At 43.4% G+C, this 17,096-nt stretch overlaps 1 protein-coding gene across 2 annotated transcripts in view; it reads right to left on the bottom strand.

The window, feature by feature from the left end:
• LOC119432019 (myotubularin-related protein 14) overlaps positions 1-17,030 on the bottom strand; it is a 33,248-nt gene extending 16,218 nt beyond the window's left edge. For both annotated transcript variants that reach the window (XM_037699466.2, XM_037699467.2), the window contains exons 1-8: positions 16,816-17,030; positions 13,642-13,707; positions 11,423-11,523; positions 9,492-9,612; positions 6,174-6,249; positions 4,149-4,238; positions 2,708-2,828; positions 722-838 (exon numbers count right to left, since the gene is read on the bottom strand). In XM_037699466.2, the coding sequence (XP_037555394.1) occupies positions 722-838; positions 2,708-2,828; positions 4,149-4,238; positions 6,174-6,249; positions 9,492-9,612; positions 11,423-11,523; positions 13,642-13,707; positions 16,816-16,998 (875 nt within the window). In that variant the 5' untranslated portion in view covers positions 16,999-17,030. The remainder of the gene's footprint in view (positions 1-721; positions 839-2,707; positions 2,829-4,148; positions 4,239-6,173; positions 6,250-9,491; positions 9,613-11,422; positions 11,524-13,641; positions 13,708-16,815) is intronic.
• Between the last annotated feature and the right edge of the window lie 66 nt (positions 17,031-17,096).

Below are 17,096 nucleotides of genomic sequence, written 5' to 3'. Positions count from 1 at the left end.
TCACTTGCTCAGACTTTGCATAACTTGTGAAAATGCTAGCACAGTCGCCAAAAAACTACTATTCAGACATGCTCAGGATAGCTTCGAGGCACCGCCACCTGCCCCAGACATAATGCACGTGGACAAACGAAATTTATGACCGATTTTTGTGCCGGTCAATAACTCAGGCGCCGCCTGCACGGTCACGTGCAGAATCGGCCAACGAGTCAAGCAGAAAGAGCAGTTCTTGTTTTGATACATGGCAGGTGCCACCTTGAAATCAAAAGCAGCAAAGCTCAATAAATCCAGATGGTGGTAATAAAGATGGTGGTAACCTAAAAAGAAGAAGGCGGCTACGCGTCAGTGAATAATTTGGCAATACGGTTTGTCGCTACGTTTCTTCATTGCCAATCACACTAATGTCGGCATTCACAGCGAGACGGGTTCTGCCGGAATTTTTTTTCGCGAGTTGCAGAATAAATTCGCGAAATTTCAGGCAAATCCAACACTTCAGGCTCCCGATTATTCAGACCTGTAGGGAGTTCTCACCGAGCCCCGAACTATCAGTCGGCGACTGTAATGCCGTGCTGAAATATTGAACACTGCGAAGAAACAGTTATCCAAATCATATTCTGTCCACCTCAAACGCTTGGTTTGTGAAAAGTTTGAAGCCAGCTGTCCCTGAGTCAGCTCTTGCGTGCGCTCCACAGTGCACGTAACTTCAGCCCACTGGAACACTCACTTGAGAAAGAACTTGACCTTCTTGTTCTCCACCATAAAGTCGCAAATGTGGTCGACAGAGAGCAGCCTGAGCAACCGGATGTCCTCCATGCGCAAAGTGCTGAACAGCGGCCAGTTTCTAAGAAGGAAACAAGGACAGAAAATTACACTGATTCCACGAGCTGCAGGAATCGGAGGACACGACAGCTTCTCAACGGCTGTTGTCACACTGTCAATACCAAAACACTGTTGGCATTGCAGTACAGGTAGAACTGAAAATATTGGCATATGCACTGAGAAGTACAAAATGTATGTACACTTGACATTTAACGCGTCTACAGCCCTTGCGAAGACATGATCGCAAAGCACCTCAAATTGAGACATCGGATCCACAAATGACCTTTAAGGTCACACTGAAACTATATGAATGCCATTTGTGACGTATATACCAAAATTAAACTTAATTAAATTCTGGAGCACAATATGATTATGATGTACTACGCTGTAGTGGAGGGAGTCTGGATTAATTTGACCACCTGGGGTTCTTTAATGTGCACCCAATGTACGGTACACGGGTGTTTACATTCAATAGGGTCGTTCACCCCCCACTGAAATGCGGCCACCGCAACCAGGATTTAAACCCGCGCCCTCGAGCTTAGCAGCACAACGCCAATGCCACTACACAACCACGGGGGTTGATGTATAAAGAAGTGCCACTACAGAAGTACATCTGATCCCACTTTTGTGAATCAGCCAGTGCTGACATCACACGAGAGGTACCATAAACCAAAACAGGTGGCGCCACTCCAATTTTTTCCGTTTTCATCATTTTACCACTTACGAAAGCTTTGTTTCTCACTGCAAACGATGAATTCGTTATTACAGAAGCTTAATCTTTCAATCTACCTCTACTTAATATTTTTTTTCCTTACCGGCCCTTAAAGAAGTAACCAAAGCACTGGTACAAGGAGGTTTTTACATTCCGCCCCTCACCAGAATGTGGCTGTGATGGTCGGAAATCAAACCTATGACCTTGTGCTCACAAGTGCAGTGTCGTAGCCACAGGTGTTTTGAGCTGCTGACTGCTGTTGCAGTGATAACATTCGCGAGCAGGATTCAATCTGCTGACCCAACAGCTTACTGGGATGCTAATAGCCAAGTGCACCCTAACCACTGATCCACTACCTCCCAAACTTCCAATGGCTGTGCTTTGAGGGCAGAATGGAGCGTGCCTGATGATGTAGCACGAAAGAGGAAGTGTACATCTAGGAGGAAAAGAATATGCAATAGGCAAGCACTAACGGTTTGTTTTGTATCAAATTAGCTGCCATGATTATCCCCCCCCCCCCTACTACCCCCCACCAAGAAATAAACAAAATAAGAGATAAAGAAACAGCACCAACATTGTTAACCCTGTATGGAGAAGTGTTATCGGCAACACACCAGAAAAAAATGTTTTCCTTGTGGAGTTTAAGCTCTCAAAACAAACTGTCTGGCTAAGTGTCTTTGGCTGACACAGAATGATAAGCAGCAAGTGTCATTTGTTGGATTGGGGCAGGAACAGAGGACAAGAAAGAAGTTGGACACAGAACTCGCTCTCTTTTGAAAGCACGGTCAGGGAAGAAAGCTCGATGCAAGATCCCCAGCTTCTATGGCATCATGCAGGTAATGTAGAGGAAATGCAATGCACACCTATATTTCACACCCGACGAAAACCAACTGTGCAAGCTTAACATGAAGACCATAGATGGCTTGGGGTGAAGCGCCCTTCTAGTGTTCTATCTGGCGGTACCCACAGGCAGCAAACCTGTGGGTACCGCCTGAGAACGTTTCCACTCAATATTTATTTATATATATTTTTTTTCATTTCGTTGAATATCCTTACTCTCGGTGTATTTTGCACCCATTTTGATGAAAGACAAGCCACAACCACTACTGAACAACGCACAGATGAAACGTCAGACAATGGCACGTCATATTGCTTTTTTAAAAATTTTCCCCCACTCACCCAGCAGTGGCCGGCGGTGCATTGTCCTTTGCCAGATCGATGAAGTTCTCGTCTTCCGCAAGACTATCAGCCGCTGCAACACTGGCGTTGGATTCTGTGTCCGCATAGTCCGAGGGCAGTCCTGTGATGCAGAGTGAAAAGGAAGGGTCGTAGGAAGAATCTATCTCACGCAAAGGAACTGCACAAAATGACAGAACATAACCAAGGAAAGGACAAAGCATAAAAATTCGCCTTGTTTAGCCATTACAAAACACTTGCACATCTCTTGTTCTGGAAGACATTCACACCACACGTCGTCAAGCATCTGATGACTAAATCTAAAAAATTAATCTAAAAACTAAAAATTCTGGGTTTTTACATGCCAAACCCATGATCTGATTATAAGGCACACTGTAGTGGGGACTCAGCATTATTTTGACCACCTGGAGTTCTTTGCGTACACCTGAATCTGAGTACACGAGTGTCCCTGCATTTTGCCCCCCATTAGATGCGGCTGCCATGGCAACGAAAAAACACCCACAACCGATAAGAGGAAAAAAGTATGTATGGGTATGCGACTATCAGAAAATTTGAATACAAGTTTTTATTGACCGGTACATCCTTCTGGCTTCAAACGACTTTGTGATTTTGCAAATTCATCATATTCAACGAAATATTGCATAATATGCAACAGTTTACAATAATTACACGTATGCACAGAGTCTGCCTTATCCCTTTTATGGACTAAAAATTTAAAAACAAAATGACTGTTTAAAACTTCCCACGCGTCTTTCCTGGTCACTTTTACGGCACGTGAAATTATGGTAGCTAGCGACACATCGAACCTTCACCTTTGACTCAGATGTGTACGAAAAGCAGTTCATGGGAGCGAGAGCTTTTGTTCGAAATAGTGGTTGTGTGGTTCTTGGAATTCGAATTCGTGAGAGTTCTTCTCTGTTCAAATACACAGGACTTTGTCGGGACCAACAGAAGCAGTTCAAATTATCCCTCAATTCAAATTAAGAATTTTTGAATTATAGGGATTCCACTGGACTGATGAACATTCCCATGGTAGCTAAATGACCACAGCAGCATTTATTTTTATTTAAATATAAAATTAAATGCTGAGCTTCTAATGCCCAAACCACTGATCATAAGTCACATCATAGTGGGGGATTCCTGATTTACTTTGATCACCTGGGATTAATTTTGATCACCTGCACCTAAATCTAATTGCACAAGCATTTTTGCATTTCGCCCCCATCAAACCCACAATCTTGAGCCCAGTAGCACAATGCTACAGCCACTGGGCTACAGTGGCCTGTAACTTTACGTGTTTTTTAAAGTCTCGCGCCACCCAACGTCAAGATATGCATGTACAGTAGCAACCAGACACGGTAAAACGCTGGTTTAGGAAACATTTGCACAATAGACTTTGACCCACACGTTGGAGCCAGTTTACCTAAAGAGTGCGGCTGCAAAGGCTCCGTGATGTTTGATGCTCTCGTGTTTCCATTGTCCACGTTTCTCCTGTTCTCTGTCGACCGCTTATCTGGAAAAGCACACCAACACGCACGAGACGAGGCTCTTGAGATTGCCAAAGCGAGCAAGATTAAAGAAAAGGGAACACTCTCCATTGTCCTCAGTCCTAACTTTACTGTTCTCAATTTCTATTTTCGCAACTGGTAAAGTATGCACGCAAGATAAGATAGCACATAACCAAGTCAAAATGCGCCATCAATGATAACAGTCATCTTTTTTCTTCCAGTTCAAAACTGCATAATGTGTGATAGAACCACACAAACAGAAGACAAGCTTATTGTTTATGACTGCTTGTAGCTCTTGTGACTAATCATGAATAACAATAATTACTATATAGTATGACTAGTCATGAAAAGCTAACCGAACTTTCTTGCCATGCCAAAGCAGCTCAATACTTTGCATCTCTTTGAGGTCAGTGGAGTTGGAATAACATTGTTAAATTGGGATCTGTGTCGACATTTCTCACAGATACAGAGCTAGTATGTTTTCATTACAAGCACCGCATAACACTTTGAATATCAACTCTGCTGGGCATTGTTGCAAGCCCTACTGCAGGTGCATATGTTTGCATATTGTCTGTTCCGTGTGTTCAGTGCATTTTTTTTTTCCTCTGATCCCTTTGTACTGTGCAGTTATTTGTACTTGCTTGTACAGTTAAACCTATGTCGTGCTGCATGCTGGCTTACTGCAGTTTAGTTGTGCCTATAGTGCTGTCTAACTCCTGAATAGGACTAACTGCATGATAACATAATTTTATGAGTAAGTGTGTGCATTGGATAAACATCCGAACCTTGATACGCAGATGTAACGAATTACTACATATAACAAAGCAAATATAAAATATTGCCCGCCAATATAAGGATGTAATGAAGGTATTTTTCTGCCGAATGCGATTTTCTTGTAACAAGGTTAACTGTAATCAGCTGACTCCCGTGTAAACCTTAAAAAATTTTGCAGTGTCACCATCGTCATCTTATTTCACGTTCAATGCAGGCTAAAGGCCTCTCCCAGTGGTCCCCAAATACATACTCTGTTTTACGTCGGCTAATTACATCCCATGCCTCTTCCAGTGGCACCTCATTCGGCCACTCTAATAGGCCACCGGTTATATAACAGACCGGCCAGGTTACACAACCTGGCTGACCCCACTTCCTGGCAACCAAAATACTTTAGGGCATGTTAGCAAACACTCGCTGATAAAGACAGCAGTTAAAGGTGGCAGACAGGAGAGAGTTTTTAGCATAGCACTACCATCTTACCTTTACCAATAGAGAGCTTTAGAATAGGGGCCCCAAAGAAATAGCGTTGAAGCCACTGCGCACGCGCGAGCCGCAAACTGCATTTGGGTTTTGCGTCGGGCATGCTATTTCACCGTATTAGTGGGAGCCCCAAAAGCTTTGCGTCAACAAACATGGCGGCACCCATCGAAGCGACGGCTCTAGCCGAGCACCAAACTGGGCTCGATTCGTGGTAACACGTGAAGTTTGTAAGCTAGGAGAAGTGACTGCGGTTATAACTTTCTCTCAACTAACGTATGTAATGAAGATTGATTCATTAGACGCCACTGATTCCAAATTCGATTGTCGATTTCATGGCTTGTAGGCCTAACATGGATTAGCTTGGCTGGTGAAGACACGTAAGGTCGGTAACTCAAAATTAAGCACAACAAATTGCTTGCTGCAAATAGAATAACCTCTAAATTGTATTTAAACGCAAAAACACGAAATTCTTCGACACGCAACAAAGGCCAGTGTTTCTGCATGCTGCACTCATTGAAATACAGCCGTCAAGGCATAAAACCAAGACCACAACCACGTATTCTACAGCAAAAGAGTATAGTGTGCTACTTGTCTATAGGTCAGTACCGCTTTACGTAGTAACACGAGAGCATAGAGATAAAGCCTGGATTGTGAATCGAGACAAAAAACAAAGCCCCAGTACACACCGGAGAAGAGGAAGTCGAAGCCCGAGCGGCTGTAGATCTCGGCGCCGCCCGCAAGCGTCGCTGACCTGCATATGTGCTGGGAACCAAAGGAAAAAAAGTGCTCAAGCATTGGGGATGAATTTGGCCAAGTGGTGAAAGTGCAATTAAACCAAGCCTGAATTCACAGAGTCTGCGGATAGCCCGAAATAAGCAAAATATTTCATCTAAAAAAAGATCTACTCCACAAACCAAGTCATTTTAATTGAATATTTGATCATCAGCAGTAGCATCATCATAAGCACATTTTAGTCCACTGTAGGTTAAAGGGACACTACAGAGAATCAATAAATAAATCAGTTTAGACTGATTCTTAAGAAACTCTTTCTGCATTCATTTTGTGATGACAGATCGATAACCCAGGAAACACGAAGGCCAAAGTTTCATTTTTTAAATTGTACATGTGTGCCAGCACCCCAAAGCCAATAAATAGGTCAATGTTACATCACAGATTTCAAAGTATTCTTTCATACTCGGGCCATTATGGCAGAGTATGAAATTCTCGAAAACAAAGTTCTCGAAAGTTCTCGAAACTTGCAAAATTCAGTCTCTGGCTCTTTTAGAATGCAATGTAGTTCACCTTCAAAAAGAAAAAAATTTACTAGGCCCAAGTAGATGCCATTAAAATCGATGACAACATAAGCTGGTGGGGGCAGATGAAGGCAGCATTATCAACCATCTTTTGTATTTTCATTTTTTTTCTGGCTTACGAAGCCTACTCTCGCGATAAGAGTGGCTTTTCTGGTATTGTAGAGAGTTATTTACTAGTACAGCTCAAATTATATTTATTTTTATGGTGTCCTTTCAAGGGCCTCTCAAAGAGACCTACCGTTACTGTTGTTCTGCGTCAACCAAGCCCACCCTCAACAGCAAGTTTCCTAATCTCAGAATTAAACATACCCCAAAACATGTTTAATATTTTGTCTTTTCTTAAGAGATGTCTGAAAGTGTCAGAAGCACTAAGATAGAAATGGTTGGAAACTGGTCATAATTGTGAATTACAAGCTGCTACCTTACGCTATGTAGTGAGGGTGACTGCTCTCGCACAGATATTTCTTCTTATGTCTGCCAAAACTTACACAATTTAAAAGAATATGCCTGTCCAGACTACACCGGTAATTTGACCACAGGAAAAGACTCAAGAAGGCGAGAATTACTGTCAGGTACCCATCAATGGCACAAAAAAGCCTCCCAATTTTGAATTCACCCATTTTATGGAGCAGTGCCCATTTCTGAGATAACAAGCCCCCATGAATGCAACAAGGGACTGGAGAATTTTACAAGCAGCTCCGTGAAAACACTAGACAGCTTTAGTTTAGCATGCTTAGCGGAATAGCGGGTTCGAAATGCGCATGTGCAGAAGCGCAAACGACCCATAACCTTTATCATATGAACGGTATTTTGCAGATTTATTGTTACAGGCTGGTCTGCACACATAGTGTGGCAACATGTTGGTGGTCCTGGCCACCCACTTCAAACTGAACTTTGCACTGCTTTGTAGAATTTACTTTGTTCGTAGCAAATGACTGTGTAAACGGCTTTAGCTTAGTTTCAGGCCACTTCGACGACAAAGTATGATGGATAACCTTGTGGAGCTTTCGAGATCACTTCTCATTTCGAACGCTTCGAGGCATAATGAGAGAAACTTCCAACATGGCAGCGCCACATATCAGCGAAGTCGAGAGCTAAGCTCTGATATTGGGCAATCTCGGATGCCATGGACAGGCCTGCATTGATTTTGCTGTGGATCAGCAGACATGGAAAGTACAATTACAATGCTCTCCCGGCTTTCATTGCGCAACTTCTCGCACTTTTCACACGCTAGGCTTGGCAAATAGATAAAATCACGTGCACTACGTACTGCAAAATTTAAAGTATAATTGAACAGCGTTCCAGACTGTAAACTACGCTATCACAATATACTAAAACTATACTAATATACTAAACTGCTCCAACTGAAATGCCGTCCCCTTTATACTTTGACGCGCGCGCAGCTGGCTGCTTGCTTCGGCAGCTTGTGTAGAATGATCCCGAACCTGCGCTCCGCTTTGAACGGCTGTCTGCAACCGTCGACCTCTTTTGCGCTTCACGTAATGCATTGTGGGTTGACGAGAAGAACGCAGGATAGAGCAAGAGCCACCTCGACATCGGACACGTTGGCCGCGTCCAGTTATTTTGGCTGAGCCAGTGCGTCTAACTATAGACATTGTTGTTCTCGCCAACGTGATGTAGCGTGTGCGTGCTCACGCTACGTCGGACTATATACGCTCCTTAACCAAGCGTTTTTTTCTCCGACTTTCATTAGTTGGAATTTTGTATAATTCGAGTTTTCGTAGCATCCCCGCGGAATTCGAATTAACGAGCTTTTACTGTATTACACCAAAGTTAAACTAAAGCTTTCTATTGATAAAGGCGAGCTGACTATGCATTATAAGCCTGTGTGACACACATGCAGGGTGTGATAAGAGTGACAATAACCGCTTAACTCTTTCCATGCCATGAGCAAGTCTCTCTTGCTGACATTCTCTCTAACATAATGAAAGTGATGAGTCTCACTGGCGCAGGGATTTCGTCTCGTCTGTTGAATGCCACAAACAACTGGCAGTCGTCTTATCACTTCAATGTAAATGTCATGCTACCAGATGGCGCAAGCTTCCCAGAAAATTGATTTTTGTTGTTGTTGGCATAAGCGCAGCGAAAGTACGGCTCTCCTGATTTTAAAAATAGTGGCGTAGACTTAAGCGGCTGCGATGAAGACGTACACCCTTTTCAACGCCAGAAACGTGGTGCCTTTGGCCGTTTATTCACCTAAAGCAAGGAAGTAGCCCTGGAAAGCTCTAGCGAGTCATGTTTGGAGCTTCAACTTAGTTCCAACGATTGCGAAGAAGTCGTTTGAGCTCCTGGAGCCTTTCTCGCATGGACACGGCTCGATGAAGGCACCTTGCCGCCTGCGCCTCTACAACTGCCTTTCTTCGCAGCGCCAGGTATGGTGCATCGCGTGAGGACAACAAAATCACGCCTGGCTTTTATTCCAAGAAATGTCAAACCCTACATAGACGCTTTCCGTGACACACCTATCTGTAGCTCAGAAAATGAAAAAAAAAAAAAAAAAAGATGGATGGTAACAGACAACATAAAATAGCGAACTGCTGATATTACAATAACAACACAATCACAATGAATCAGCTATAACATCATTTGTAAAAATTTGTTGGGTTTTCCGAAAAAGAAAATTTTGCCAAGGAAAGGGTTAAATTAGAACAAACAGACATTGCACCATACCTTTCCCTCATACAGGATAACAGGGACCGGGAACCGCGTGCGACACCTCGCAATCCGAGCCTTCTGAATCTGCTCCCGCAAGTCCTGCACGTCGGGCAGCGACCCGAGCCCGCCGGCCGGCCTGCAAAAAAAAAAAAAAAAAACACGTCAATGAGGAATCACTAATGCGTTATGAAGTAAGCTGCAAGCAAGTCTGGGAATTTTCCAAATGAGGTTGGCAAGCCTTGTTCCCTCGTCACAACATCTTCGACAAAGTGCCATCCTGCCGCCTAATACAGTAGAGGCAGAGACGGCTTACGAGATGCGAATAATAAACAACAGCACAGTCACACTTATGCTTGGCACATGTAGAGCTTACAAAGCAGACTGGCAAGCTGCCAGGAAACGCAAACACAAAAGTGAAATTTCCCCTATCAAGTTACTCTTGCTCAAGAAAAGTGCAATGCCAGTCAAGAAACAACAGATCCCAACTAGTTTATGTCTCAGGCACAATTTAAACCAATTCAAGCCAGTTCTAACTCATGAAGACAAATTGAGCAGTGAGACTCCCACGCTAAGTGTACTGAACCTTGTCTTTCAAAAGGACGTCAGGAAACACATCAGCAATGTAAACCGCACCACTAGATGACACAAAAGTGACATGAGGCGAGACAAAACACATGCTGCAGTTAGAATACATAGAGATACAATTCAATGTCAGAATCTGAATCAAGCGAAGCTTGTTCGAGTTAGTGAGGCAGCAGCAGTCATGGACGACACAAGCACAGTCCTAGTCGCCTGTAGCTGTTAGCACTTAGAGGACAAAGGCGATGCATGATGTTTGTCGAGAAAAGAACGTTCATGAGAGCTGTCTACACAGAGAAGCATGCCACATATTTAAATACAATTGAGAGGTCACTTTAGCTCGGGGTCAACTCTGATTTCCCAATTAGAATGCATTTAAAATGCAGTTATACTCTCATGAGACAACCACGAGACCGACTTCAATAAAATCTGTTGCATTTTAGAGATAAAGTTGAATTCTAGCAGCTGTAGGAAGCAGAATCTTGATTTAGCACCCCACTAGAAGAGAAACTTGGGCGAGTTGGTAGGAATTCATGTTTAGGAAAATAACAGCACAAGATAGACGAGGAAACAGGCAAAGAAGAGCACGACATTGGCAACTGGTCATGTCGTGTTCTTCTTTGCCTGTGTCCTTGTCTTTCCTAAACATGAATTAACACCTCACACTGCCGTATACACTCCCACCCAGAAGAATAAACATGGGTTGGAGTGCATACGGCAGGCATTACCAAATCCTGACTGGACGCTTACCACTGTCATTGAAAATATAAATGTGCAATGCAACACACCTCATCAAAGCAGTGAATGCCAAGCAAATTTATTTCTTCGTTTCCTCCTCCTCCCCCATGTATTCAGACATAGCCTCCTATATACACTACGTGCCTGCTGGATCACAAAAAAAACTGCTGTCATCTATGGAGGCGCCAGTTACGTAGGGCGAGAGTCATGATATTTTGGGCAGGGTAACAACAAACCTTGCCATCGCCCTATCACACACCATCGGCGGTGGAGGGCAAAGGTTGTCCGTGCTCTGAAAACAATAGTGTTTCCTTGTGACAGTAGGAGATGTAACAGATGATGTCGTCTTGAAAAGCAACTATATGCAAGAAATTCATGCTATGCTCAACATTACCACCCTCTTATTGATGCTCATGCTGTTTTTGTCAGCAGGCAGCACCAAAAACGTAGAAAGTGCGCCCTAGGCAACACTATGTAAGTGGCGTCACCGCATTGTTCAAACGACGGCAGCTTCCCGTTGGATCGCCAATGATCCGGCCCGCACGGAATATGCAGGAGGCTAAGATTTAGATAGGAGCTCCTGAGGTACAGCTTTTTCTAAAACCACATGCATCAGGAACAAAACGTGCCTGGGAGAAGTGTCGGTGTTTTGGCTACCAATGGGATGCTCCAAAAGGATGATCCTGTTCGGGTACGTGCTGCTCATGGAACCCTGCTCATTCTCAATAACCTGCACAAGAAAGAAGAATGTTGCTGAAACAACTCGCAGCGATACACAGGGTGATCCACAAGTAACACTAAAAGTAAATATTTAACCATTGGAAAAGTATTCACCATAGCAGGGTGCTATTCTAGCGTGAGTACACTCAAAAACGGAATTAATTTTTTTTTATAGAAACATCCAAATGAGCAAAATAAAAGTGGAAGATACTGCACACATATAACAATCTTACTATCATTGCAAGAAAGTAACAAGGAAAACAGCCAAATTCAATGAGTTCATTAAGAGAGAAAGCCAAGTCACCATATGTCTGACAAAGCTACAAGCTGTAGGAGCCACTTGCACAGCAAAGCAAATCATTTTCCTAACTGTTCAGTCAGCTTTCCCCCAACCTGATGGCAATGTTTAAGTGAGGAGTTATTATGCACAGCTACGCAATTAGTTGAAGTGGAAGGCACCAAAGTTGCTTCCATGATAATATTTCATGCAACAGCAAGGCGCTAAAATGCACAGTTTGCACTTTGCTTTTGCTTACAGGCCAGCCAAAAGAAAACTTTGGACCTCACAAAAAGTAGTTTCAGATAGTGCAGGTACAGAACAGCCTGCATGGAAAAAGTTTGAAAGGCAGACAAACCAATCAATGAATAAATTAACGTATGACTAAAAGCACTGAAAAAAAATTTTTTTAATACCGAAACTCGGAAAAACACCACCACATTCTGGAAATGACGTAGAAACCTAGTATATGCTGAGACCCCAGCGCGGCACCTGGGCATGGTCTCCGAGATTAGATGACGCACACGGCGCGCTGAAAAACTCGAGGCCATGGTCTAGGATTAGTGTCATATCTGCTAACCACCAAGTGCGCGTGCCATGTGCTATTTAGAGGCTGCTAATAAGAAAATTAATACCAGCCCAATACCTCTGCTAAGATTGCTTCAATGGTAAATGCTACTCAATCATGACCAACTGAGCCAAAGCAAAATTTTGTCGCAGTATTAGTCCTAACTAATATGACAACAAGTGCAATGTAGAATGGCGAACTTGGTTATTAGGAAAGAACTCCATTATGCGAGGCTTAAAGGGACACTAAAGGCAAATACTATAGTCAACGTGTACTGTTGAAACACCATTCCAGAAACCTCGCAGAGCTTGTTTCGTGCCAAAAAAAAAAAAAAAAGAGAGACTTGGTTCCAGAGAAAATGGTGACTGAAGGGGCCGCCATTCCTGGAGCACAATTCAAATCGCCCGCCACAGGTGAGGCGGTATGATGCTGCATATATATCACCGCCTCTCTACTGCCATCGATGAGTAAAACGGCACCCGAGAGCCGGCGCTACAGTTTTTTTAGCATCAAACGCGAAAGCACGGTTAGAGACCAAGCCAAGACAGAGGCGAGAGCATCCCAAGACCCCACGTGGACAGAACATTTTTTTTTTCTGCTTGCAGTTGGCACAAGCTTTGCTAGCCATCAAAATCAGCCCAGCATTACACCATACCACAACATGACAGCATAGGTGGCAGGGGGTTGAGAAAAAAACGAAACCTTTTGACCGCCCATGTTACTGTCAAGGGTAACGTCAGAGTCCTTTTTTTTCTAAAGAATCGCATAGAAGAGGACAAGTTGCATTTTCTTCAATCTTATAATGCAATGCAACGCAGTGATATTCTTGTTATCAGTGGTTGAGTACTAGTGACATAACTACAATGAGAAGCGGCGATGTCCCTGGGCTAGAATGTCCCGGTAGTCTCAAATCATGTCCTACATTTACCTCAATTCCCGCTTACTGAATCTCTGTTCTCTATATTATGGTTACCGTAGAGGTTTTCAAGCATGAATCTATCACTTTAGCTTGACTTAATATTTGCTTTTAACGTCCCTTAAACACAGAAGCCTACACAACGCCAGTTTTGCAAGCAAGGAAAATTCAAAGCATATGTTCAATAAAGCTTCGACTGGGGCTAGTTGGCATGACATCATTTTGTTTACTGCGCAGTACTGTTCACACGTGTGCAATTGCGCACATGTGTGCCCGTTCCATTTATTTTGTCCTTTGTGTGAACAGTACAGCGCAGTAAACAAAGCGATGTCAAGCACACGACCCATAGAAGCAAGTTGGCACTTACTTTGAGCACATAGTCCTTGGCAAAAAGGTCTTCGCACTTCTGCTGGATGTCAGCGTTCCTGCGAGCCTGTGGACGACAAAGAACAATGACTTAGAGTTAAAACAAAAACAGCACTGCACTTGTCACATTGAGGGTCACCTGTTGTGCAACACAACCACGACAGATGAGGTCACGGTACAGAAGCAACATGGGACTCCTCAGCAATCACGTGTGCGGATTTGAGAATTCTACTGTCAGGGCACAAAAATACGGCAAATTGCCTTTTGATTGACCATCACTCGAAGAAACTATTTGGTTCGGCAGACATTTACAACAACCCCTGGCACTGCTGAACTCTCGTATTACGTCTTCGACTCGACTGAACTTTCATTTCAGTTCGCACTTGCCTCATCCCTCAGTGGAAGTTGTGATGCGCATCTTTCTGGTGATTTCCAATACAGTAGACAATGAGAAAAACTTGGTAACTTGAACAAAGTTGATCTTGAATGCAATATAAGTGCTAATGGTTTTTCAAAATGACCCTCCACGCTCAAAGTTCCACTACACTGGAGATAAAATTTTCCATTATGTGCCTTAAAAAACAAAAGTATCAATCTGATCCATCCCATTTTTTTGCAGCATGTACTAGCAATGTAAATATGCGCTTAAACTCTGCACTAACATAGATTTCTTTTTATGTATTTAGGCTCCTACATGTGTATAATTACTATAGCATGTTTTATTTTCTTCCTCTTTCCTTTTGCGTTCAAGTTCACTATCTTATGTCATATATTTTTATATTTCGCTGTATTGGATATCTTTGATTTTCTATATGTATCAGTTTGTTCTGTTACTGCTGCTATTAACTGAGGTTAACTTAGCCCATGACTCTGGGACCTCCTTCTGTATTTAAAAATGTATAATGAAAACATGAGAATAATAAATTTGATTATAAACGAAGCACAGAAAAGGAAATGGAAGCAGCCGATGAACATTTTTTTAGATGTACAATTTCAATCAACATTTGCTGTACCTATAGCCCTATTTCTTCAGAATTAATTTTCTAAACATTTTTTGTTTAACAGATTGACATACTTGATTCAAATTCACAGTGTTCACGCAGTTTCAGATTCAAGCTCAGTGAAACCAAAGATACTACGTGACTACCCGACGTTTCTGCATCTAATTATACAAAAAAAAAAAAAAAAAACTGCCACAATGAAATAAAAAACATGCTTGCAGTGTTCCGAATTTCCAGTAACAACACACACGGACAGGATAAGGGAATGCTAAGTGCCAGCATGTCTGACAGATAACAAGTTGTGATATTTGTTATCACGCAGCCACACTGCAGAATAGGACACAAAATTTAAGTGCTGGGCTTGCTCGCCTATACAAAGCCTTTTCTCTTGCAGTGCTGCCTTTATAATTATCAATATTTGTGATCTTTTATGTGGCAATGTTGAATGCAATTATGAACATTTTTTTCTTAGCTGATTAGATAGGTGAACTAGTTCCTTGCATCTTTATGCAAACATGGGAGTCTGTGCACATACAGACCAGTCAAAGTACACTAAAGTTTTATGCAACGTGCTAAAGTCCACAGGCCAATCACAAATCTATGACATGTAAACCTCTCCTGATTGGCTGCCAGTTTCCAAACAGCCACTGGCCAGTATGATAGCAAAGGCACTGATAATGCGACAAACGAGGCACCAGTGAATCACAGAACGCCCACATGTGAGAGGAGTCTCGTGACTCTGGCTTCATATGTTGACAACGGTAAACTTCTGCAGCCACATTCACAACCATAAATACATATTTTCTGCGCCCCACCAAGTCTCAAGTTATGCACATTTATTACACGATATAAATAATGATCTAGTTGCACAAGGGAGTCCACATTCAGATAAAAACATTGTGCAAGCTTTCATAGACACAAATAAAGAAAAATGAAAACTGAGTCATAACAAAACCACAGCAAAAAGGCCGAAAGGGAATAAAAATGCATGATTTTGAGAAAAGGCAAATGTGACGTTTTTCTTGTTTTGCTTAGTGTTTTGATCCGTCTGCTTTGCTGTAGTAGTTTCGCAAGCACGTTCGCAAGCAAGGAGGGCTTCTAGGTCACGTGACAACGAATAGACGGGAGAGGGAGGATACGCTACGCGGCTGGCGAAGTAAAAAACGAAAACAGCTGTACCAAGAAAAAGGGGGGGGGGGGGTGGCATTAAAACATTTTAACAAGCCTCAGTACACTTTTTTTAATTATTTTCTCGCGCACGCCCCACGGGCCAGAAAGGAACTCGTTTTGGTCTAAATTAAAACGCTCCGCGTGCCTTCCGCAGCGATAACCTACATTCGACAATGGACAACGCGAGCACGACGACTCGCCGCTTCAGCGAAAAGAAAGCAAAACAAAATATGACACCAACAAACAAGAGCAAAACGAACAACAAGGAAACAGTCGAACCGAATTCCAGATATGAACGCAAGCGGCAACAGTAACTTTCGGCGTCAAGCATTGACGAAGTAAACAGAAACTTCAGAGAGGCTAACAAGGGGTCGCATTTTTTTTTTTTTTTTTTTTAACCGACGGCTCCAGCGACGAAAGTTGCTCGACCTCGAGGCAGCGTGCCATCGAACGGTAGATCGTGGCACGTGTGGTTCAACTGCACCGATCGACACCGGCTGCTAAGGCTGTGCGACGAATTGACACGTAATAGCGGCTTTGAATCATTGTTTTCGGCGTTCGCAAGGAGTAAACACGTCTCTTAGCTCCGTGAAACTCCGTGCGACGAGCTGCCAACGCAGTTTTCGGAAAGTTCGCAATGTGCAATTCACGGTGCACCGACACCCAACTCCACGAAGCGATACCGCAAAAAACAACGGCAGATGCGAGCCCGATTGGAACGAAGAGACGCGTAACGAGTATTCGGTCGCGTATCATGTACTGATACACGCGAATACTCGGCCACATGGCGATAGATGTGCGCAAAGCGATTTTGATCCGCGGATGACAGACGTCGCCAACACCTCGCTATTGTCACGCGCACGCTGACGTTTGCTGTCGGAGCGGTTGCACGGGGTGACTCGGCGCGTTAGTCGCTAAACCACGGACCGCGAGCGGTCGAGAGAACCCTAGCCACATATTGCGGCAGCAATATTTTGATTAACGTGTCGCAGTGTTCAATTCACCTGTTCCGCGTTGCTCGTCGTCGAGCTGAAGACGGTTTTCGTGCAAAACTCCAGCAAGCCCTGAAGGTCGGACGTCTTGACGACGTCCATTTGCGACGGCTGGCGCGGTGAACCCATTGTCGCTAGGGTTGGAACGCCGGCACGCTTGGAAAACATGGGTTTACGCTGACACCACCGATGCATACCACGCAACCAGCAGACGCCATGTTGACAATTCCGTGACAAGGGTCATGTGACGCTTCGGACGCTTTAGCGGCGGCGCTAGCTGAAAAGTTTTTTTT

The sequence above is a fragment of the Dermacentor silvarum genome, chromosome 10 (assembly GCF_013339745.2).
Source record: "Dermacentor silvarum isolate Dsil-2018 chromosome 10, BIME_Dsil_1.4, whole genome shotgun sequence".
Lineage (NCBI taxonomy): Eukaryota > Metazoa > Arthropoda > Arachnida > Ixodida > Ixodidae > Dermacentor > Dermacentor silvarum.
Note: the sequence above shows the minus strand (reverse complement) of the source record. Positions and strands in the feature narration are given on the sequence as shown.